This window comes from Aspergillus nidulans, chromosome II (genome assembly GCF_000011425.1).
Source record: "Aspergillus nidulans FGSC A4 chromosome II".
NCBI classification, from domain to species: domain Eukaryota; kingdom Fungi; phylum Ascomycota; class Eurotiomycetes; order Eurotiales; family Aspergillaceae; genus Aspergillus; species Aspergillus nidulans.
The window spans coordinates 116,701-140,237 of NC_066258.1; the positions used below are offsets into that span (position 1 = coordinate 116,701).

Consider the following 23,537-nt stretch of genomic DNA (forward strand, 5'->3'; position numbering starts at 1 on the left):
ACTTGACTTCACTCCAGATCCAAACGGCTTCAACTGACTACACTTCCTGTCGTTGCGACTATGAACTTCTAGACAAGAAGAAGAGAGGAGAAGAAAAGGTACGATATTCTTAACGGACAACTAACATACTCAAATACGCAGGTCATACTTGATACACTATAACCATAATCATAATGCCTTCCATCAGCGCAGCCGCAGACTCATCTGCGGAATTTTGGAAGAGAAACACAGCAGGGATGGAAATCAGTCGCCTCTCCCATCTCACCCGTTCGTACGAAGGACAAGCACAGTGGAGGAGCTATCCCCTCAACCCCAGCATCGAGCTGCAGAGACTGGGCGCGTTTTGCGAGGCACACCGGACATCGCTCCTGGTAATTCTCCAGGCCGCGTGGGCCACGGTTCTGGGTCGGTTCCTTGCGACAGACACTGCAACTTTCGCCAGCTGCCTGGAAAATGGCGATGAGGCGAAGCACGGCGTTTGTAGTGCGAGTTGGTCGCAGGGCGCTACTACGCTGCATGAGCTATTAGAACAGCTTCAGCAGTGGCACGAGACTTCATTTACGCACCAGGATATACCGTTAGCGGAGCTGGAACAGCTCTTGCATGTGGTTCCAGATACTGGATTAAGGGTGAAGCATATTAGCTCACCCAGTACGTCTCTGTCTCTATCGGGGCCAAGGCACAATGTGAGATCCGCTGAACCTGAATTGAATGACAAAGGCTAACAATGGCGCAGCGCGCAATTGAGGTGGTCGCACAAGTCAGCCCAATCTCGGTGCGAATTTCCCTCGAGTATAATGCTTCTGCTCTGTCGTCCGTCTATGCGCAGAGCATTGCAGGCTCATTGGAGAGGAGTCTGCAGGCGGTTGTGAACCGTGGCTCGACCCCTGTCACCCAGATCGACCTTTGCAGTAAGGAAGATAGGGAATCGATTTTCGACTGGAATGCATATGTGCCAGTTACTATCAGTGACTGTGTGCACACGCGCATTGAGCGCAAGGCACTCGAACAGCCTCATGCGCTTGCAGTCGCAGGCTCTGGAGGCGATATGACCTACCAGCAACTCAACATGCAGGCTGATAATCTGGCTGCATACCTCCAGGAACTGGGAGTCGGCGCGGATTCGTACGTTGCACTCTGCTTCGAGAAATCCACGTTGCCGATTGTGGCCATGTTGGCGGTCTTCAAAGCTGGCGGTGCTTACGTCGCTCTCAATCCGGCCCATCCTGTTAAACGCCAAGCAGTCATTCTCAGCAAAATCAATGCGCAGGTCATATTGACCGGGCCTGGCTACGCCGGAACTTTTCCCGGCCTAGTCAAACACTCCGTCGAGGTCACGCAAGACTTGCTAGACCAGCTTGCCGCTGAGCGTCGCGCAACACGCCTCGTCCGGGCTGCTCGCCCTGAAACCCCGGCTGTCGTTGTCTTCACTTCAGGAAGTACCGGGGAGCCCAAGGGAATTGTAGTGGAGCATCGCGCTTTGGTTTCAAGTATGATCGGTCACGGCACGATCATGCGCCTGGACAGCTCTACGAGGGCTCTTCAGTTTGCGACCTATACTTTCGACCTCAGCGTCGGAGAAATTTTTAACACTCTGATGCACGGTGGGTGCGTCTGCGTGCCTTCCGAAGAAGAACGACTGGATGACCTTGAGGGCTTCATCCGCCGCCTGGAAGTAAACTGGGCCCTTCTAACCCCCACCGTTCTGAACATGATGACCCCAGCAAACGTCCCCTCAGTGAGAACCATCTCCACCGGAGGTGAACCCATGAAACAAGATATAATTCAAGCCTGGGCGGATCACGTCCAGTTGAACAACATGTACGGTCCCGCTGAAACCACAATTCTCTGCGCCGGTCGTGCCGCGTTGAGCCCTGCCACTCCTGCCTCTAATATCGGCCATGCTCTTGGAGCACGACAATGGATCACGAATCCAATGAACCCCAATCAACTATGCCCGATTGGAGCGGTCGGAGAAGTCCTAATTGAAGGACCGGGTTTGGCGCGCGGCTACCTTCATGATGAAGAGAAAACCAATGCTGCCTTTGTAGGGAACCCAGACTGGCTACCTAAAGCTAGCCCTGCCCGTCGCTTCTACCGTTCAGCTGATCTGGGGTTTCTCAGTCCCGATGGAACCTTCAACATCGTCGGCCGGAAAGATACACAGGTGAAGATAAACGGTCAACGTATCGAGCTGGAGGAAGTCGAATTCAATATCAAGAGCCTTTTAAACGCTGGTTGGCAGGCCGTGGTGGCTGAAGTCATTAAGCCCAAAGGGTATAATGATCAGTCGATATTGGGCGCGTTCATTCAGTTTGAAGACGACGAGAACGATGAAACTGAGCTGCTAGGCTATATATCTGAAGGGCGACGACAGCAGCTCCGCCAACTCAAGGAGGACCTCGGTCTACATCTTCCGGCCTACATGACCCCCTCAGTGTTTGTCCCCATGGCGCATATGCCAACTACTGCCCATGGCAAACTGGATCGGCGACGACTCAAGGACTTGGCTGCAGGCTTTTCCACAGAGGACCTTGTCTCGTTCTCTCTCGCGGGAAGCACCAATACGGCCAAGCGCGAGCCTGTCACAGAAACTGAAAAGGCTGTAGCAAGTCTCTGGTCCCAGGTGCTCAAGATCCCATACGAGAGTTTTGGGTTAAACGATAACTTCTTCCGGCTGGGAGGGGATTCGATCTCAGCTATGAAGCTTTCCGCCGCCGCGCGGTCTACAGGAATGAGCCTGACCGTGGCGAAGATCTTCGGCCATCCTACACTTGAAGCCATGTCTCAAATCGCCGTAGAGCTGTCACATACTGAGATTGGGTCAATTAAGCCATTTTCACTCATTGATGTTGAGAATGCCTTCGAATTCATCGACCAGCTCACTCTGAAATGGGGCCTGGACCGGTCAAGCATTGAGGATGCGTATCCTGCAACCGCCTTACAAGAAGGTCTTATGGCAATTACCCAGGGAGAGCCCGGTACTTACATCTACCAGAACGTCTACGAGCTGCCAGCGGATATTGACCTGGCCAAGTTCTGTGCTGCCTGGGAGTCTGTCGTCAACACCACCGAGATCTTGCGCACCACCCTGCTTCCTACCGACACTGCGAGCACATATCAGGTTGTGATCAAGCCGTCTTCCATCGACTGGAAATATCCAGCCAGCGTGGAAGAGTACTTGAAATCAGATGCGCAGCAGACAATGCTATATGGAGAGCCACTGGCCAGGTACGCTCTCGTTCCAGGCACCCCGGGCGGCTCATTATCGACATTTATCTGGACTGCTCATCATGCCCTGTATGATGGATGGTCTCTGCCGCTTCTGTGGAAACGAGTAGAGGAGGCGTACAAGGGCAGTGGACTCTCACATCAACCACATGTTGCCCCTTTCAACAGATTTATTGCCCATCTTCGAGACATGGATGCTGAGGCCACATATGCCTTTTGGGAATCCTATCTGTCCTCGTCAAATCCCCCCAAGTTCCCGCAATTGCCCTATCAGACATACAAACCTCGTGTCAACAACATTCATCAGCACGAGTTCAGCCTCACGGCCACTAGTCAGTCATCAGGAATCACAACCTCCACTCTCATTCGGGCCGCCTGGTCCCTCCTCATGAGCCAATATACAGATGCAGGCGACGACATTATCATAGGCGTTACCGTGGCTGGAAGAAATGTTGATGTTCCTGGCATCTCCGAGATGGCTGCGCCGATGATTACCACGGTCCCGGTCCGCGTACAGATCGACCGCGATGAGACGGTGACTGAGCTTCTGACCAGGGTCCAGACACAAACTGTTGAAATGATGCCCTTCGAGCACGCGGGATTGCAAAACATAGCCAAGATTAACCGCGAGTGTCGTCTTGCGTGTGGGTTCCAGAATCTGCTTGTTGTTCAGCCCGAGGAGGACGAAAGTACCTCTGGCTCCTTGGGCATCAAGAAGATTCAGTCTCCCGAGGTGGGGATCTACACCTATGCGCTGGTCATTCAGTGTTTGCTGCGGGGAGATAAGGTGGGAGTGCAAGTTGACTTTGATGACCAAGTTCTGTCCTCATGGCAGGTGGAGCGTATCTGCTGCCAGCTCGAACATCTCATGGGAGTGCTCCGAGCCAGTCCCAACGTCAAGATCGGTGACCTGAGCTTGGTGAGTCAGAAAGACTATACTCAAATCATGAACTGGAACCACAAGCTTCCTGTCGTGGAGGAGCGCTGCGTACATGAGATCATCCGTGGTCAGGTTTTAGCAACGCCTGACGCACCGGCGATCTGCTCCTGGGATGGGGATTTCACCTACGCGGAAGTGGACCGGCTGTCGAGTCGCTTTGCTCGACATCTGGTGAGCATGGGTGTAGGGCCAGAGACATTGGTTCCGCACTGCTTCAGCAAGTCTGCCTGGACGGTCATTGCCATGCTGGCCATTATCAAGGCCGGGGGTGCTTGCGTGGCCCTAGATCCTGGACACCCAGTGGATCGACTGCAGGCGATCATCAACGACGCGGAGGCTGCTTTGGTAGTGACTATGCCAGAACATAGTCATTTATTCAACGGGCTTGTTAACAAGGTTGTTGCTTTAAGTCCACAGTTTTTCGGGTCGGATGATGATCTGCAATCTTCTGAGACTCTACCTCCACGCGCAGGACATAAGAACCCAGTCTTCGTATTATTTACTTCTGGAAGTACAGGAAAGCCGAAAGGTATCGTCATCGAGCACGGCATGTTTGCCTCCAGTGCCGCCGCTCACAGCAAGGCCTTTGGCATCACTGCCCAGTCGCGAGTCTTCCAATTCGCTGCACACACATTCGACGTCAGTGTCGGTGACATTTTCACCTCGCTGATGAAGGGTGCTTGTATTTGTATCCCGTCCGACCTCGAGCGCATGAACAATGTCGCCTCAGCCATTAACCGTATGAAGGCCAATTACGCCTTCCTAACACCAACGGTGGCCAACTTGCTTCGCCCTGAGCAGGTTCCCACCCTTCGCACACTGACGCTTGGTGGAGAGGCCCCGACGAGAGAGAATATTCGGACTTGGGCGGATAGTTTGAACTTGATACTTTGCTACGGACCTGCAGAGTGTTCAGTTTACTGCTCGGCGAACCCGCCAGCAACCCAGCAGAGCAACCCCGCTGTCCTTGGACACGCCATCGGCGGCCTGATCTGGCTTGTTGACCCAGTCAATCATGATAAGCTGACTCCTGTCGGCTGCGTGGGTGAATTAGTCGTTCAAGGTGCAATAGTTGCCCGCGGATACCTGAATGAACCGGAGAAGACGCAGTCAGCATTCATTCAAGATCCAGCCTGGATGCCTCAGACATTTCCCAGGGAGTACCGACGCATTTACAAGACCGGAGACCTAGCGCGCTTTAATCCAGACGGGTCTCTCAGCTTCGTTGCGAGAAAAGACACTCAGGCCAAGGTCCGAGGTCAGCGTGTGGAATTGGCAGAGATCGAAGTCCACTTGTCCGAAAGTCCAGAGATCCAACATGCCATGGTTGCTGTCCCTGCGGCGGGTCCTTATAAGAGCAGACTTGTGTGCATCCTGTCTTTACAGGAACTTGCTCAACGCAGCGATGGCATCTCCAGAGATAGCAGCAGGGTCGCACTGATTCAAGGGAGCAGCGACAGATCTCACGCTGCTCAGACAGCTTCCGTGGTAGAGAACCGACTCGCAGAGAAGCTTCCGCCATATATGATACCAGCTGTGTGGATTCCCTTAAAGAAGATGCCGCTGAACCTTTCTGGGAAGATTGATCGGAAGCTGATAAAAGGGTGGCTCGAGGATGTGGACGAAGCCACGTACCAGTCTGTTGCCGCGATGGCGGCAGCAGAAGGAACCAGCTTGCAGCAGCCCACCTCAGACATAGAGAAGAAGGTGCAGGCCGCTTTCAGCGCAACCCTTAACATCCCCGTGGAATCAGTTGGCCTGAACACTTCCTTCCTCAGTGTTGGTGGTGACTCCATCTCAGCCATGCAGGTCATGTCTCGCCTTCGCTCGCAGAATCTTCGCATCACTGTTCAGGATATATTGAAGCTCCGCACGGTGGCTGCTCTTGCCGGACGAGCTCAATACATTGAGCAGTCTACAACAGAGAGCTCGGCGCCAGAAGCCGAAGTCATCGACGAATGGTTTGAGCTCGCTCCCATTCAACAGCTGTTCTTCAGGATGCAGCCGAAAGGGCAGAATCATTTTAACCAAAGCTTTGTTTTGAAGCTAGCCCAAGATGTTCTACAGACGGAGCTTCAAAGAGCACTTGAAATAGTTGTACAACACCACTCTATGCTTCGAGCCCGGTTCGAACAGGTTGACGGATCCTGGAGTCAGAAAATCACCAACGATGTTTCTGGATCCTTTTTCATGTTCCCTAGAGAAGAGGGTAGTCGGGAGAGAATGATGGCCCGGTTCCGCGAGGCTGAGACTCTCTTCGATATAAAAAGGGGCCCAATGTTGACAGCCCAAATCTGGGTTGCTCCCGAGAGCCAGTATCTGTTCTTGGCGGCTCATCATCTGGTTATTGATCTGGTATCGTGGCGAATTATCCTGCAGGATTTGGAGGATGTGCTTAGGACTGGCCGTATCAACTCAACTCCCACTATTTCCTTCCAGAATTGGGCGAAGTTGCAACGCGAATATGTCTCCCAGCACTTGTCAAAACCAGACACCTGGGACCTTGAGGCACCCACAGGTGATCTGGCCTACTGGAACATGCAGGGAGAAGCCAATAACTGGGGAGATATTGTCACTGAATCCTTCACCATCGATTCTCAGAGGACCGCGCTGCTACTCGGAGACTGTAATATTCCGTTGCGCACAGAGCCGACTGATATCATGGTAGCTGCACTGCTTCATTCTTTCCGTCACGCGTTCTCTGACCGAAATGTCCCTGCCGTCTACCTAGAAGGACATGGCCGTGAACCCTGGACATCGGCCATTGATGTCTCACGCACAGTGGGTTGGTTCACGACCATGTATCCCGTCAGCTACGAGACTCCCGAAGACAACTGGCTTGATGCTGTCAAAAGATTGAAGGACAGCCGACGAAAGATTGCCCACAATGGGTGGCGGTACTTTACTGCGCGATCTCTTCTGGCCGGCGGGATGCAGGATATGGAGGTTGTTTTCAATTACCTCGGTCTTTACCAGCAACTGCAGAGAGTCGACGCCTTGTTTCAAGAGTCTTCTATCACCGGAACTGATTGTGTTGAGATCAGCCCTCAGATGCAGCGTTACTCTTTGTTTGAGATCGCCGCCGGGGTCTCCAACGGGCGGATGGAGTTCACTTTCGAGTATAACAAGAAAATGAGCCATCGCGATACAATAAGTTCTTGGATCAATCATTATCGTCAAGTCCTCGAGACTGGTATCGATGAACTCATGAGGCAGTCCGAATTAATTCCCACACTTAGCGATTTCCCGCTCCTGAACTTGTCCTATAAAGACTTGGATAACCTGGCTACCTCCATCCTACCTGAAGCTGGAGTCAAGTCGATCGACGAGATCGAGAGCCTTTCTCCTTGCTCGCCTATGCAACTGGGTTTGTTGATGAGTCAGTTGAAATCCGAGGGTGCCTACGAGTTCTTCACCATCATGGAGGCCACTGCCCGCGAGGGAGTCGATAGTGCACAGTTGGTTGCAGCCTGGCAACAGGTTATTGACCGGCACCCGATGCTACGGACCGTTTTCATTAAAAGTGCTGTCCCAGACCGACCTTACGACCAGCTGGTGCTGAAAGAGTTGAGGGCGCAAGTGGTGGAGCTGCGTAGCGACGACCCTGTCCATGCTTTACGCACATTACCTCAGACAGCAAAGCTCCATCAATTAGCAATCTGTCACTGTGAGAACGGTCGAATGTTTTGCAAGTTGGAGATCAACCATGCCTTGATCGATGGGACATCTATGGCTATCATTGAGCGGGACTTGAAGCGCGCCTACAGCAAGAAACTCAGCAGCGTGCCCCCTCTTGCATACGTCGACTACGTGAGCTTCCTCCAAGAAGCAAAGAGGGCCGAATCGGTCAATTTCTGGAACGATTACCTCCAAGACGCTCAGCCCTGCCAGTTTCCCATTCTTAATGACGGCCGAGACCAATCTCAGGCTCTGGAATCGATCAATGTTGAGCTTCCCGGCTTGACAAAGGAGACACTGAGCGCCTTTTCCGAACGCTGGGGATTCACCGTTGCTAACGTCGTTCAAACCGCGTGGGCCCTGGTTCTGCGCGCTTTTATTGGAACAGACTCTGTCTGCTACGGGTATCTGACCTCGGGCCGTGATGCTCCTCTTGATGGGATCGAGGACTCCGTGGGTCCATTCATCAACATGCTTGTTTGTCGCCTGAAGTTCGATCCCCATGAGCCGGCTCTGGTTGCTCTAAAAAACACCCAAGATGGGTTCCTGAAGGCCATGTCCCACCAGTACGTATCCTTGGCAGAAATGCAGCATGCCTTGGGTGTGGCGGCGCAGGGATTGTTCAATACAGCGATGTCGTTCCAGAGGTATTCACCAGAAGAATCGATGGATCTAAATTTGAGGACAGTTTATGATTATGACCCTACTGAGGTAAGTCCACGGGGAATGCTAACTTTTGAAAGAATAACTCGCTCATTTGGGAAATGTAGTTCAACATCACCGTGAACGTCGCTACGCGAGAGGAAGGATTGCAAATTGACCTCACCTACTGGACGTCCAAGCTATCAAGCGGGCAAGCAGTCCATCTCGCTAATACCTACAGTACTGTCATCATGGAGCTTCTTTCGAACCCTGAGACGGTCCTAGCCGATGTAAACATGCTCAGCCCTCTCGATAGAGCATCTCTACGAGATTGGAATAAGGAGCTGCCGTTTGCGGTAGACCGCTGCATGCACGAAGTCATCCATCAGAATGCCAGGAAACGTCCTCACGCTCTGGCTCTCGAGTCATGGGAGGCTGCATACACATATCGAGACCTTGACAGGGCATCGTCTCGTCTTGCGCGACACTTGATAAAGCAGGGAGTTTCGCCCGATGACTGTATCCCATTGTGTTTTGAGAAATCACTCTATACAATCATTGCTCTTGTGGCAGTCCTGAAGGCTGGAGGAGGATTCGTGCTTCTGGACCCCAAACATCCGGATGATCGTCTCAAGGGCCTTCTCGAGGACAGCAAGGCGAAGTTCCTGATTGTTTCACCACAAACCCAGGATCGTTGCAAGGACCTTATTTCATCGTTGGTTGTCGTCTCACCCAAGATACTGGATGAGCTTCCTCACGCCGATGAGGACGATATCCCTCCATCAACAGCCGTAACCCCTGGGGACATCATGTATGTTCAGTTTACTTCCGGCAGCACGGGAAAACCAAAGGGAGCCGTTGTGCACCACAGAGCAGCCTGCTCCTCCATCGAGCACCACGGAAAAGTGATGAACTACGGGCCGCACTCCCGCATTTTCCAATTCTCCTCGTATACCTTCGACGCCATCATTCTCGAAGCATTTACCACATTATATCACGGTGGGTGCGTCTGTATCCCGTCTGAGGAAGACCGAATGAGCAGTATGGTGCAATCCATGCGCGAGATGAAGGTTAACAATATGTTCATGACGCCCACACTTGCTCGCTTGTTTGGGCCCGCGGATGTTCCGTCCCTGACGACTCTGATGCTTGGTGGTGAACCGATTCCACAGGATAGTATCAATACGTGGAAGGACCACGTCGATCTGATTGGGGGGTATGGACCGGCCGAATGCTGCGTGTACTGCTGTTATAATCCGCTCAGCTCCAGCGGGTTCAAGCCGGATGTTATTGGATACCCTGTCGGAGCCGTCTTGTGGATTGTTGAGGCAGATAACCATGATAGACTCGTGCCGGTTGGGGCTATTGGTGAAATCGTAGTCCATGGGCATACCGTTGGTCGAGGCTACTTGAACGACCCTACCAGAACCGCAGCAAGTTATATATCAGCGCCAAGCTGGGTGGCCGATTATGGTTATCCGGGTGAGCAGACTTTGTATAAAACAGGTGATCTGGGTCGATACAATTCCGACGGCACGTTAACAATCGTGGGACGCAAGGATACCCAGGTCAAGGTGAACGGACAGCGCATTGAACTGGGAGAGGTCGAGCACTGTATCAAAACAGAGTATCCCCAGGTCCTGCAAGTGGCCGTTGATGCACTCAAGCCCGAACATGCCAACGGACGCCAAATTTTGTCTGCATTCCTCGAATTCGAGGCCGTTGAGGGTAGCGAGGAATTCCAGAACAAGAACAGCTTCCTTCGCGCCATGAACGACAAGCTTCGAGAGACGATGTTCGAGATCGAGGCAATCCTCGCCCAGCGCCTGCCACCGTATATGGTCCCCCATTTGTGGTTTCCATTGGTCACTATGCCCAAGTCTGCATCTGGCAAGACAGACCGGAAAGTGCTGAAGCAGCTCTGCAACGGCCTATCCAAGACAGAGCTTCAGCAGTACTCCCTCGCGAGCGGCAGCAGGAAGGCTCTCGAGACACCAATGGAAGAAACAATTGCAGGTCTCTGGAAGGATCTTTTCGGGGTGTCTGACATCGGTTCCAATGACAACTTCTTCCGGGTAGGCGGAGATTCGATTGAAGCCATGAAGCTGGCTGCCGCTGCCCGTGCGCAGGGCTTGTCCCTCTCAGTTGCGGATATCTTCAATTACCCCAAGCTTGATGACATGGCAAGAATTGTGGTTGCAGCTTACGGTGCGTCTGCCGTGGCGCACAAGTACGATGCACCTTTCAGCCTGGTAGGTGGCGAGGAAAGTGCACGCTCGATTGTCCAAAAGCATATTCCACATGTGCAGATTGATCTAGTTGAGGATGTCTACCCTTCCACCTCCCTGCAGGAAGGGCTCCTTGCGTTGACTAGCAGTCATTCCAGTGCGTATGTCCTCCAAGCACCTTTCTTGCTACCGCCCAATATTGACCTGGACCGTTTCCGCGACGCCTGGGCAAAGGTTGTTGAGGCAAATGCCATTCTCCGTACCGTGATTATCTCCACTGAGACCCAGGGTACCTGCCAGGTTACCTTGAGACAGTCCATTGAGTGGTCACAAGCGTCGACACTTGAAGAATACCTGGCGCAGGATAGAGAAAGGCCTATGGGCTACGGAACAGCGCTAAGCCGGTATGGCCTGACATTAGACGGATACTTTGTCTGGACAGCTCACCACTCCATCTATGATGGTTGGAGTTTCGCACTGATGCTGGACGAGGTCGAGAAGAGATACAAGGATGAGTCGGTAGTTTCTCGTCCTCTCTTTGCTGAATATATTCGATTCCTGCAGCGGCAACAGGGCAAGACCGATGCAACTGCATTTTGGAAGTCGCAGCTACAAGATGCTTCCTCGTCAAGTGTATTCCCACAGCTTCCAAGCTCTCTCTACGAGGTGGACGTAGACCGCACCTTCAAGTACAGCTTCCCTTTCAGTACCAAGTCCACTGTGACGGCATCGACCCTCCTTTCAGCCGCTTGGGGATTGACGATTGGCCGTCTAACCAACTCATCGGAGGTGATTTATGGCTCAACTCGCAGCGGCCGGAATATTGACCTCGCTCAGGCCACTGAGCTTATGGGGCCAACAATTGCCACTGTTCCCATCCGCATCAGCATTGACACATCGATGTCAATAGAGGATTTCCTTGCCGCTGTCCAGAACCAAGCGACAGCAGCCATTCCATATGAGCATTTGGGGCTGCAGAATATTAGCAAGATCAGCCCTGCGTGCAAAGCCGCATGCGACTTTCAGAACCTGTTTGTCGTTCAGCCAGCGGTGATCAGTGATTCCACAATCCTCGGTATGAAGCGCGTAGAAATTCCAACCAAGGGATTGCACACCTACGCTCTAAACGTCGAGTGTATCCTCACCGAGGAAGGAACGGCGACACTGAACTTTGAATACGACGGTAAGGTCATGCAGGATTATCAAATTCAGAGGCTTGCTGGCCAGTTCCATCACGTTGTCTGTCAGCTGTGCGAGAATGAAGACGGCCGGTTGAAGGTCGGTGATGTTGACGCCTTCAGTCTGGACGATGAGAAGCAACTTCGTCAGTGGAATGCGAGATTGAAATCATTCCCCGAAATCACCAGGTGCGCGCATGATCTTGTTTCTGAACGAGCTCGCCTTCATCCGGATTTATTAGCTGTTACGCAGTCGGATGGGACGAGTTTGACATACGACGAGCTTGAGGAGTTGTCTACCTTGTTTGCTCGTCACCTGTCTACTCTCAAAATTGGACCAGGCAGGATTGTGCCTATTTGTCTGAAGAAGGCCGTCTGGGTCGTGGTAAGCATACTAGGAGTCCTCAAGACTGGTGCAGCGTTTGTCTGCTTGGACCCTTCCTCTCCCTCAAGCCGCATGCATAGCATAATCGAAGAGGTGGAGTCAGAGATCGTCATTGTCGACCCAGAAACTAAGCCTATATTTAACAACCATCTTCAAACGCTGGAGATAGGAGCGAAGTCTCTCGACTGGATTCGCAGTGCGAATGCCAGCGACATGATCTTCGAGGTCCACAGAAACCCGCGCGATCTGATGTACGTGATCTTTACGTCCGGAAGTACCGGTAAGCCCAAGGGCGTCATGATCGAGCATGCCTCTGCCTGTTCATCATTTACCTATCAAGGCCAAGAGTTTGGCTACGACCATGAATCACGAGTGCTTCAGTTCAGCGCCTTGACATTCGACGCCTCGCTCATGGAGATCTTCACCACGCTCTGCGCAGGCGGTTGCGTGTGTTTCCCTACCGAAGAGGAAAAGCAAGGAGACATTGTACGCGCTATCAACAACTTACGCGTGAACTCGGTCATGCTCACACCCACTGTACTCCGCATGATCCAGCCAGAGGATATTCCCATGGTCAAGCATGTGGTGACGGGGGGCGAAGCCGTGAGCCATGATATCGTGCAAACATGGAGTAGCAAGGTTATCCTCAAGGGCGTCTACGGCCCTACAGAAACCTCTATGATTTGTATCACGGCAGACCTTGTTCCCGGTAGTTCTCCAGCAAATATTGGTGTTCCCCTGGGCTGCCGCAGCTGGATCACACTCCCTGACGACCACAACCATCTGGCACCTATCGGGTCTGTTGGTGAACTGCTCATCCAAGGACCTATTGTCGGGCGCGGGTATTACAAGAACCAAAAACAGACACAGGATGTGTTTATTGAGAATCCTCTCTGGCTGCAGAAACGGTTTGGCGAGACTGGCGGCGGCCGGCTCTACAAGACTGGAGATTTGGTCTACTACGCGCAAAACGGTGACCTCATGATCGTGGGTAGAAAGGACTCCCAGGTCAAACTCCACGGGCAACGCATTGAACTGGGAGAAATTGACCACAAGATGTGGTCTCATCCTGCCGTCAGACAGTCGTCGGTCGTGCTGCCCAGTCAAGGCCCATTGAAGAACCGCCTTGTCGCAGTGCTCACTCTCGATGGCACTGAAGAACGAATCACCACACCCCACGTCCTATGCCCCTTGTCTGAGGAATGGAAGCAGTACGCCAACTCACGGATCGCGAGCATTCGCCAAGCGCTACGAGAAAGCCTTCCCTCTTACATGGTTCCTACTGTCTTCGTGGCTGTGGAGAAGATGCCGAGACAAACTTCGGGTAAGACTGACATCAAGCGCGTGAAAAAATGGGTCAATGAGCTGGATGAGCAGACTGCTGAGCAAGCTCTTGATATCGAGACGACAGCGCCTGGGCTCACAGTTCCTGGTAGTGAGGCGGAGAAGGTGATACAAGGAGCAGTCTCCAAAGTCTTGAATATCCCTGCCGAGAAGATTGCCTTGAACCGATCGTTTATTAGCCTCGGCGGGGATTCGATCACAGCAATCAAGCTAATGAATCAACTGCGAGATGCAGGGGTGAATTTTTCAATCAAGGAACTGCTCCGCGCTGGGTCAATCGGTGAACTCGCCGGCCGAGTTACATCCATCAGTGAGGGCGAGAATGTGAACCCGCTATTATCCCTTGTCTCCCAGAAGAAAGAGAAGAAATACTCACTTCTGCGCCTCGGGGACGCTGAAATAGAGGCACTGCTCGCACAGCGTCTTGCTACTATCGGTCTTACCGATTTGACTCGGGTCGAGGACGTCTATCCTTGCTCTCCTCTACAAGAAGGTCTTCTCGTCGCACAAACCAAGGGCGTAGGAAGTTACGACGTGTACAACATCTACGAAGTGACCACCTCAAAGAACGCATCAGTCTCGGTCAACCCTCATGTACTTGCCAAAGCCTGGAAAGAAGTTGTTCGTCGGCATCAAATTCTGCGAACAATCTTTATACAGGGTCTTGAAGAAAGCACTGCATTTAACCAGGTCGTCCTACGCGAGGTGCACAATGCCCCCTTTGTCATCGAGGATGTCAAGAGCAATGATGCCAAAGCCCTATTGCAGAACCTTGCCACTCCAGAGTACCCAGCCTTCGAGCCTTGGCATAGCGTGACGATCTGCTCCGACGCCAATGGGACTGTTTGTTGTGGTATCCGGATGCACCACGGCTTATTTGATGCGTCTTCCATGGATATCATTCTGCGTGAGGTTGCTCAGGCTTATAATCAGAGACTTTCCACTCCAGCACCCTTGTACCGGGATTACATCTCATACCTGCAGGGACTACAGCAAGGGGGCAATGATGGCCTCGCATACTGGCAGGAATACCTCAAAGACCTCGAGCCATGCTACTTCCCCAGCATCAACGAGGAGGCCCTAGGCACAAGAACACCGCAATCACTCCAATTCAACGTCCCGGGCCTGTCCCGAATTCTGTTGTTCTCGGCCAGAAAGAACGTCACCGTCTCCACCATCCTCCAGACAGCATGGGCACTGGTCCTGCGCCACTACACAAGCACCGAAGAAATCTGCTTTGGATATTTGTCACACGGGAGAGATATCCCGCTAGACGGGATTGACAATATCGTCGGGCCTATGATCAATATGATGGTTCTCCGTGTGATTTTGTCGGGCGATAGAACGTTAACTGATATCCTTGAGGGCACTCGCGACGATGTCCTGAATAGTCTGCCGCACCAGCATACTTCGCTGGCGGAGATTCACCATGCCCTTGATCTTCAAGGCCGATCAGCATTCAATACTACTCTTTCTTTTGCATCTGCCGCTGCAGATGCCGAGAATTACGACGGGATCGCTTTCAAGAACCTCTCCGGTAGTGGTTCTACTGAGGTAGGTCGATACACAATCGAACATCCGTTTCTCGGTATGAGTTGCTAATTCGGACAGTATGATATTGCCGTCAACGCGTCCGTCGTAGGCGAAGATCTCCAAATCCACTTTAGCTACTGGTCTTCAGCTCTTTCACCGCAGCAGGCCACGGCAGTCGCTCAAGCATTTACGAACTTCATGGACATCCTAACCGACTCCTCAGACCTACCCCTGCGCGACATCGACTTCACCAGTGCAGCAATGAGAGCCCAACTTCTTCGCTGGAACGCCACCCCGTACGCCCCAGTTCACACTACCGTCCACGAACTCTTCCACCGTACTGCTCTACGGTACCCTGAAAACCAGGCAATTTGCTCCACGGACGGTAGCTTCACCTACAGCGAGCTAGACAATCTCACTACACGCTTCGCATCCTTCCTACGTGAGAAGGGTGTGGGTCCAGAGGTCCTGGTTCCGGTGTGCTTTAACAAGTCCTGCTGGACTATTGTTTCTATGTTGAGTATCCTGAAAGCAGGGGGTGCTTGTGTACCACTTGATCCATCGCATCCACCGGCTCGTATCCAGGAAGTTTCTTCCCGCTGTGAAGCAAAACTAATCCTTGCTGCACCGCACCTTGTTGATAGGTTGCCTGATTGTAACGCAACTGTCATTTCTGTCACCGACGGATTGATGCAGGGCCTGCCCAATCTGCCGTCGAATTTTCAGATCGACCTTGCAAAGCCTGCAAATGCAGCATTTGTGCCATTCACCTCGGGAAGTACAGGTCTACCAAAAGGTATCATCCTGGACCATATGGGACTCTGTACGATGTTCGAAGCAAACGCATCGGTCGTGGGAATCGATCATAACACTCGCACCTTCCAGTATGCAGCATATACCTTCGACGTCAGCATCGCGGAGACATATATCACGTTAACACAAGGCGGGTGCGTCTGCGTTCCCACTGATGCAGAACGAATGAACGACATTGCGGGCGCAATAACTCGTCTACAAGCAAACTGGACCTTCCTGACACCCTCTGTTGCTTCGCTACTGAACCCTATCGACGTCCCGACGCTAAAGACACTGACCCTGGGAGGAGAAGCAATCTCTCGGGACCTGCATAGCACCTGGGCTGATAAAGTCCGACTGATCAACAGTTACGGCCCGGCGGAGTGTTCCATCTGGACGAGCAACCAGCGGCTCTTTCCCGACAGCTCCTGCGCTGATATCGGTGCGGGTATCACCTGTCACTTGTGGGTTACAGAGCCCGATAATCATGATCGACTGGTTCCTATTGGGTGTGTCGGAGAGCTTGTTGTGCAAGGACCAAACCTGGCGAGGGGATATCTCAAGGACGAAGAGAAAACCGCGGCAACCTATATTGATACGCCAGCCTGGCTGCGCAACGATACGAGATCCATTGCTAAGCGTGTTTACAAAACCGGTGACTTGGTCAGACACTGTGCTGATGGGCACCTGGAGTTCGTCGGACGCAAAGATACGCAGATCAAGTTCCACGGGCAAAGGGTTGAAATTGGCGAAGTCGAATATCAGTTGCGCGCTCGACTGCCCAAAAACACGCAGGTCGCAGTCGAAATGATCAAGCCGCTCAGTCAGGACGGTAGACAGACCTTGGCTGGATTCATCACGACAGAGGGGGGCAGTGGCCACGAGAATAAGGGCAGCCCATCTTTGAAGGGTTCATCGGGTGACCCGGTCTCGTTATTAAGAGACCCGGACGAGACCTTCAAGAACATTGTCCGCAAACTTGAGCACCAGCTAGCCGAGACCTTGCCTTCGTATATGATCCCATCAGTCTTCATCAGCATGCTCAACATCCCCCGCAACACCTCGATGAAGATCGACAGAAAGGCCCTTCGCACTCTGGGAGCCAATCTAACCCGTGAGCAGATCGCTACTTATTCCTTCGTGCAAGGCGACAAACGGGCTCCTCGAACAGCGATGGAGAAGCGGCTGCAGGAATGCTGGGCCTCTGTCCTGAAGATCAGCCCCGAGTCCATCGGTGCGGATGACAGCTTTTTCCGAATCGGTGGTGACTCTATAGGCGCGATGCAACTAGTCTCTGCGGCACGCAAGACAGGTCTCTCAATCACTGTTGGCGATATCTTCCAGCACCAGAAGCTCAGTCAAATGGCCAATATCGTCGCGAGAAACGCCGCTGCGACTACAGAGGAGATCTCCATCAAGCCATTCTCTCTACTGCCCAAACAGAGACCAGACGAGGATCTTGTTGAGCTCGCAGCATTTAAGGTCGGAATAGATCGCACTCTCTTGCAAGATGTCTACCCTTGTACTCCACTGCAGGAGGGTCTAATATCTCTCACTGCCCGAGACCATGGTCTTTACACCTTGCAGGCAGTATACAGGCTACCGGAAATGATCAATATCCAGGAATTCCAACTCGCTTGGTTGGCCGTCACAGAGGAACTAGACATCCTGCGTACCAGAATTGTCGACCTGGGTCATCTGGGTTCTTACCAGGTCGTTATTAGCCCAGTCATCAGCCAAATGCGCTGGGTGTACGGTAACAGTCTGTCTACATACCTACGCGAAGATAAAGAAATACCCGTCGGCTACGGAAAGCCACTGGCTAGATATGCCATTATTGAGGAAGAAGAGGAGGGAGAACAGAAAAAATACTTTGTGTGGACTGCGCATCATTCCATTTACGACGGGTGGTCTCTTGGTCTGATGATGGATCTAGTTGAGAAGAAGTACCTGAAAACGTCAACCATCCCCAGCCCACCTTTTAACAAATTCATCCACTGGCTCACAAATCTGGACAAGGCTGCCACGCGGCAATACTGGAAATCGACGTTTGAGGCTTGCTCCGCACCCCAGTTCCCGTCTGTTCCTCAGCATTACCGAACAAAGGCCAAGGCAGCCATGACATACTCGATCCGTCTGCCCCAGAAAATAGATTCCGAGATCACTGTGCCGACGATCTTGCGAACAGCATGGGCGCTTAACATCTCTCAATACACGCGCTCCGACGATGTCGTCTTCGGCATGACGCAGACGGGCCGCAACGCTCCTATCCCTGGGGTGACTGAGATCGTCGCGCCCCTGATCACCACGGTGCCAGTGCGGGTGGTATTCAACAGATCGCAAACAGTCGGGAATGTTCTTCAGGAGGTCCAGAACCAGATGGTCGCCATGATTCCCCATGAACACGTCGGCCTGCAGAATATCAGCAAGTTTAGCGCGGAGTGTCAGGCGGCAAGCAAATTTGAAAATCTCCTCCTCATCCAGACTCAACAGGATCAGATGGTCTCGCCAATCGGTCTTGAACGAATCCCGGTGACAGACCTCGACATTCCGGCCTTTGGCATCGTCGCTGAATGTGAAGTTGCCGATGGGCAGGTTCTGGTCTCGGTTGGCTACGATAGTACCGTGGTCTCTGAGAAGCAAATGACCAATATCTTGCGCCAGTTCGACTTCCTTGTCAACCAGATCGGCAGCGAAAGTGCACGTAACACGCCGCTCGTGGAGATGCACCTACTGGGTGATAACGAGATCAAGATGCTCGAAGCGCTCAACCAGTCGCCCGATGACCGTGTCTCCCGTCTGGCCCATGAGCTGATCCACGAGCGCGCGGTTCTTCAGCCAGAGGCAATCGCCATTGATTCCCAGGAGGTTCAGCTTAGCTACGGCGAACTGGATGACCTCTCCACTCGCCTTGCTTACTTCTTGATCGATCTGGGCACCGGCCCTGATAAAGTCATCCCACTTTTCTTCCGACGCTCTCCGTGGGCGATGGTCGCCATGCTAGGAGTGATCAAATCCGGTAGTGCGTTTGTTTTCCTTGACCCCGGTCATCCCATTGATCGACTTGAGTTTGTCGTGCAGCAGATCGACGCCAAGTTGGTCCTTACGTCGCCGGACCTAGAATCAACCTGGAGGGAGAAGCTCGCCGTCTTCTGCGTCAGCCCCTCAGCGCTCCAGTCTCTTCCTCGCCTCCATGATGGAAACCTGCCGGTGACTGCAGTGACTCCTCAGAATATCTTGTACTGCATCTTCACCTCCGGCAGCACAGGCCGACCAAGAGGATGCGTGATCGAACACTCCAATTTCCTCAGCGGCGCTGTCCACCACGCGCGCAGGTCTCGTATTTCCGAATCCACGCGGATCATGCAGATCGCTCCATACACCTTTGATGTTAGTATCCTGGAGATGCTCACAGGCCTGATCGGTGGCGGCTGCATCTGCCTGCCCCGAGACTATCACCAGGGTGCGCGGGTGGCAGACATTATCAACGATCTCAATATCAACTGGACTTTCCTGACTCCGTCTGTCGCCCGTACGATTGTTCCTTCAGAAGTACCAAGCCTACAGACCCTGATTCTTGGTGGGGAGGCACTTGCCAAGGTCGACATTCAGACCTGGGCTGGCAAGCTTCACCTCCATAACGGCTACGGACCAAGTGAATGCTCTGTGGCTGTTGCCTCGAACGAAGTCCGCGATCCAACTATTGATCCAGCCAACATCGGATCGAAGATGGGCTGCAATATCTGGGTTGTTGACGCGGAAAACCATGACATTCTCCTGCCCATCGGCGCAGTGGGCGAGCTGCTCGTTGAGGGAGCCATAGTCGGTCGAGGTTATCTCCAAGAGCCTGAAAAGACTGCAGCTGCGTTCATCCAGGATCCTGCTTGGGTGCATTACCTGCCCAACACCAAGAGCTCAGAACGCCGCCGGTTCTACAAGACGGGAGATCTTGTCCGACTGAATGCTGACGGTACAATCCACTTCATCGGCCGCAAGGACACCCAAATCAAGCTTCGTGGTCTGCGCATCGAGATGGGAGAGATCGAGCATCACGCCAGTACATACCGAGCAATCAGGCACGCCGTTGTCGCCGTTCCACGCGCCGGGCGCATGAAAGAGTCTATTGTCGTCGTATACACACTTAACGCTTACGACGACTCGAACGAACAACAGTCCGACCTGCGACCTTTATCAAACACCGATTTAGAAACTAGCCAGATGTCTCCCGCGCAGCTCCGAAAGCACCTCGCAACCCATCTTCCCCCTTACATGGTCCCTCAAACCTACATTGGTGTTGCCAGGCTGCCTCTCCTGGCCTCTGGCAAGATCGACCGCCCCAAGCTTCAAAGGTGGTTGGAGAACATGGACGATGCAACCAGTGAACTAATCGCCGCTCAAGTCGGCAAGACTGCTACTCACGAAGCAGGCCCTATTGACCCGGCCGACAAGCTGGCTCTCGCCCTGAGCGAGCCCATCAGCCGACTGTTGGCTGGCGATGACGAAGCCTACCTTGAAACCCTAAAAGGCCGCAATATCGTCCTCTCCCAAAGCGGACTCAACTCCATCACCGTGGTCTCTATGCGGGCGATGATCCGCGACAAATTCAATGCAGACGTATCCATTGATCGCCTCATGGAAAGCACCGTCACGATCCAGGACGTCGCGCGCATGATCGAGCACGGTAATACTGCCGCCGGTACCGACAAGCAAGAATCCGCACCACAACTTGATCTCCTCGCAGAGGTAGATCGCATGATGAACTCCCTCATTACCGAGGCGTCCCCCGACGTGCAGACTCTCAGCCAGCCAACGCCCCGGGCGGAGCGAATCCTCCTCACCGGTGCCACTGGGTTCCTCGGCACTGAGATCCTTCGACAGCTTCTGTCCAACCCAGCGAGCACTCGCACCGTGGTCGCAATTGTCCGCGCACGGGACCAGGACCATGCAATGGAGAGGATCGTCTCTTCCGCCAAAGCAGCACAGTGGTGGCAAGAGGAGTACCGGTCCCGGATTACACCCTGGGTAGGCGATCTCGCGGCACCGCGTCTTGGACTCAGCGAGAGCCAATGGTCCACAGTCGAGGGCCGTGACCATCCTGGATCTGAGTCTGGGTCCACTGCAGGTCCTGCAGAACCACGGATAGACGCAATCATCCACAACGGAGCCCTAGTCCACTGGGGGGCCGACTACCACCGGCTGCGCGATGTCAACGTGTCCAGCGTCGTCTCGCTGCTCGCAGCGCTAACACGCTCTCAAGCACCCCCAACCTTGACCTTCGTATCCGGTGGCCACGTACAACTAGACGACAACGAAACTACCGATGAGGAAATGGCTGCCGTGCTCGCCCACTCAACGGGCTACGGGCAATCCAAGTTCGTCGCCGACCTCGTGGTTAAGCGCTTCGCGGCGCGGTACTCAACGTCTGCCGTCTCGATCGTGAAACCTGGACTGATTCTGGGAACCGCGCAATCTGGGGTGTCCAACACAGACGATTTCTTCTGGCGCGTTGTAGCGACTGCTGTGGAGATCGGCGGGTTCAATGCCGAGGAACCAGAGAATGTCATCCTGCTTGCTGGCGCACAGCAGGTCGCTTCCATCGTGACCGATAAGCTGCAGTTGAACCTGAACCCGGCACGCAGCCGGTCCGGGATCCCGTCCGTTGAGACCAAGGTCCGTCTAGCAATAACAACGCAGGAGCTCTGGCACATGCTCAGTGACGAATTTGGGTATCCGATGCGCGGTATGGGACCGGCAGAGTGGTTGGACGCTATGCGGGCTGCAGTGCATGCGCAAGGCGAGTCGCATCGTCTCTGGCCTGTACTGCATTTCCTGGAAGCCGGTGGTGGGTATATGGGCCTACCTGTAGGAGGTTGCCAGTTGCAGGGAGCAACGGGAGCGGATCAAGAGTCGGAAAAAGAAGAGTTACTGGCGTCACTGAGGAAGAGTATCAGCTATATGCGCCAGATTGGCTATCTTCAGAGTGATGCGCCACACGCTGTGGATAAGGTAGTGTTTGGGCGCCGCAATGTTTAGTTGGATGAGATGTCTTTGTCTGTTTGTTTGTATATAATCAATGGTCTTTTGTTTCTGCTGTTATTAACAATTGGGCTCTAGTTGTATGTGGTTTTTTTTCCCTGAGTTTTTATCAATGGAGTTACCATAGTTATAATTAAGTTATGACATATTGTCGACCGTACGTGGTAGTATCGGCAGGATTGAAGTAGTCAATTCAAGCTGAAATAAATAATTGCAGATTCTACCCTGAGCTTGTTCTGAGCTACCGACCACGTTACTGGTGGGAGTATGCAGTTGATTGCGGAACATTTAGAATGTCAGAAGTGTGTGGCAGTCCTCTTACACTGCAATCTCCACCTCATGCTTTCATAAGTCTATTCTTCAGAAATATTGCAGCCACGCAATGAAATGTACACATCTGGAAAGGAAGTGCCGTTGCTCAAACTGCGATTTGTCCTCGGGAGCTGGCTGGCGGCTTGCAATGTTACTCGCGCGAGGATGAATCCTCTAGAGACGAATGATGTGCCTGGCCAGCCTGCCTCCATCCCAATTCTTGTTCTCTTCCAGATGTGGACGGCGTGGACGATTTATAGAGGAGTGACACCAAGGGTAAGGGAGGAACATCTATCTTCTAGTAGCCTGGCCACATGTGATTCCCCTTTTCTGTGGCCAACGATAATGGTGTTCGACCACTATTATCCTTTAAATTAATTCCAGCTCTGTTCTCAAGGAGTACCTTAACTGCATTCACATGCCAACTTGATGTTGCTGCCCATGATAGTGGTGTTCGACCATTACTATCTATTGAATCAACTTCTGCACCATTCTGAAGGAGTAGCTTGCTTGCTTCCTCATATCTATTTGATGCTGCCCATGATAGTGGTGTGCAACCACTATTATCCTCTGAATTAACTTCAGCACCGTCCTGAAGGGACAGCTTGACCACAGCCTCGTGCCCATTTAATTCTGCCACTGATAGTAGTGCCCGGCCATCATTACTCTTTGACTCAACTTCAGCCTGTTCTCAAGCAGCAGCTTGATGATATTCCCATGGCCGTTTGACGCCCCCTCCCATAGTGCTGTCCTACCATCCCGATCCTTCCCATACCCTTCAGCACCATTCCTAAGGAGAACTCTAACAAGACCCTCGCGTCTGTTTTTAGCGGCCCGGACCAGGGCCATCCGAAGATGTGTATCCTGCTTCTCTTTCCACGCGTAATCAAGTTTACCTAAAATGCGGGTAAATTCATAGTATTACGTCAACTTACAGCATCTCTATAGATATATATTTATGCGCTTTCCCTAAATTTGTGGCATGGCCGTTATGGCACCAGCCCAAAGTTCTCCATGCTCAATTTTGCTAAACTCCTTAATGAATTTAGTTTTACAAACTGACAGTGCCAGGATCCAAAAAAATTGGGATTATTAGTTTACGCACTGAGTAGCCTGCGAGGATATTAATTGTCAGCAACTGCCATAACTGCCATAACGTGGTTGGTAAGCGAGCTGCGCATGTAAGCGAGCTGCGCACCTGCATACAGATTTCCCATATTTTGACCTTTTAATCAACC

General features: G+C 52.7%; 2 protein-coding genes across 2 annotated transcripts, besides 1 other annotated feature; one reads left to right on the plus strand and one right to left on the minus strand.

The window, feature by feature from the left end:
- Window positions 1-23,537: part of a sequence feature (contig 1.135 1..301041(1)) that runs on past both edges of the window.
- On the plus strand, window positions 174-22,117 carry ANIA_07884 (uncharacterized protein; the record flags this gene model as incomplete). Its single annotated transcript, XM_676061.2, has 4 exons — window positions 174-686; window positions 737-8,560; window positions 8,620-15,180; window positions 15,238-22,117. The coding sequence occupies 4 exons, from the start codon at window positions 174-176 to the stop codon at window positions 21,982-21,984; spliced, it is 21,645 nt and encodes a 7,214-aa protein (XP_681153.1). The 3' UTR covers window positions 21,985-22,117.
- ANIA_07885 (ankyrin repeat domain-containing protein) lies at window positions 22,927-23,516 on the minus strand (the record flags this gene model as incomplete). The annotated part of the gene is made up of 4 exons (XM_676062.1): window positions 22,927-23,195; window positions 23,235-23,241; window positions 23,405-23,412; window positions 23,498-23,516. 4 exons carry the CDS (start codon window positions 23,514-23,516, stop codon window positions 22,927-22,929), a joined length of 303 nt encoding a protein of 100 aa, XP_681154.1.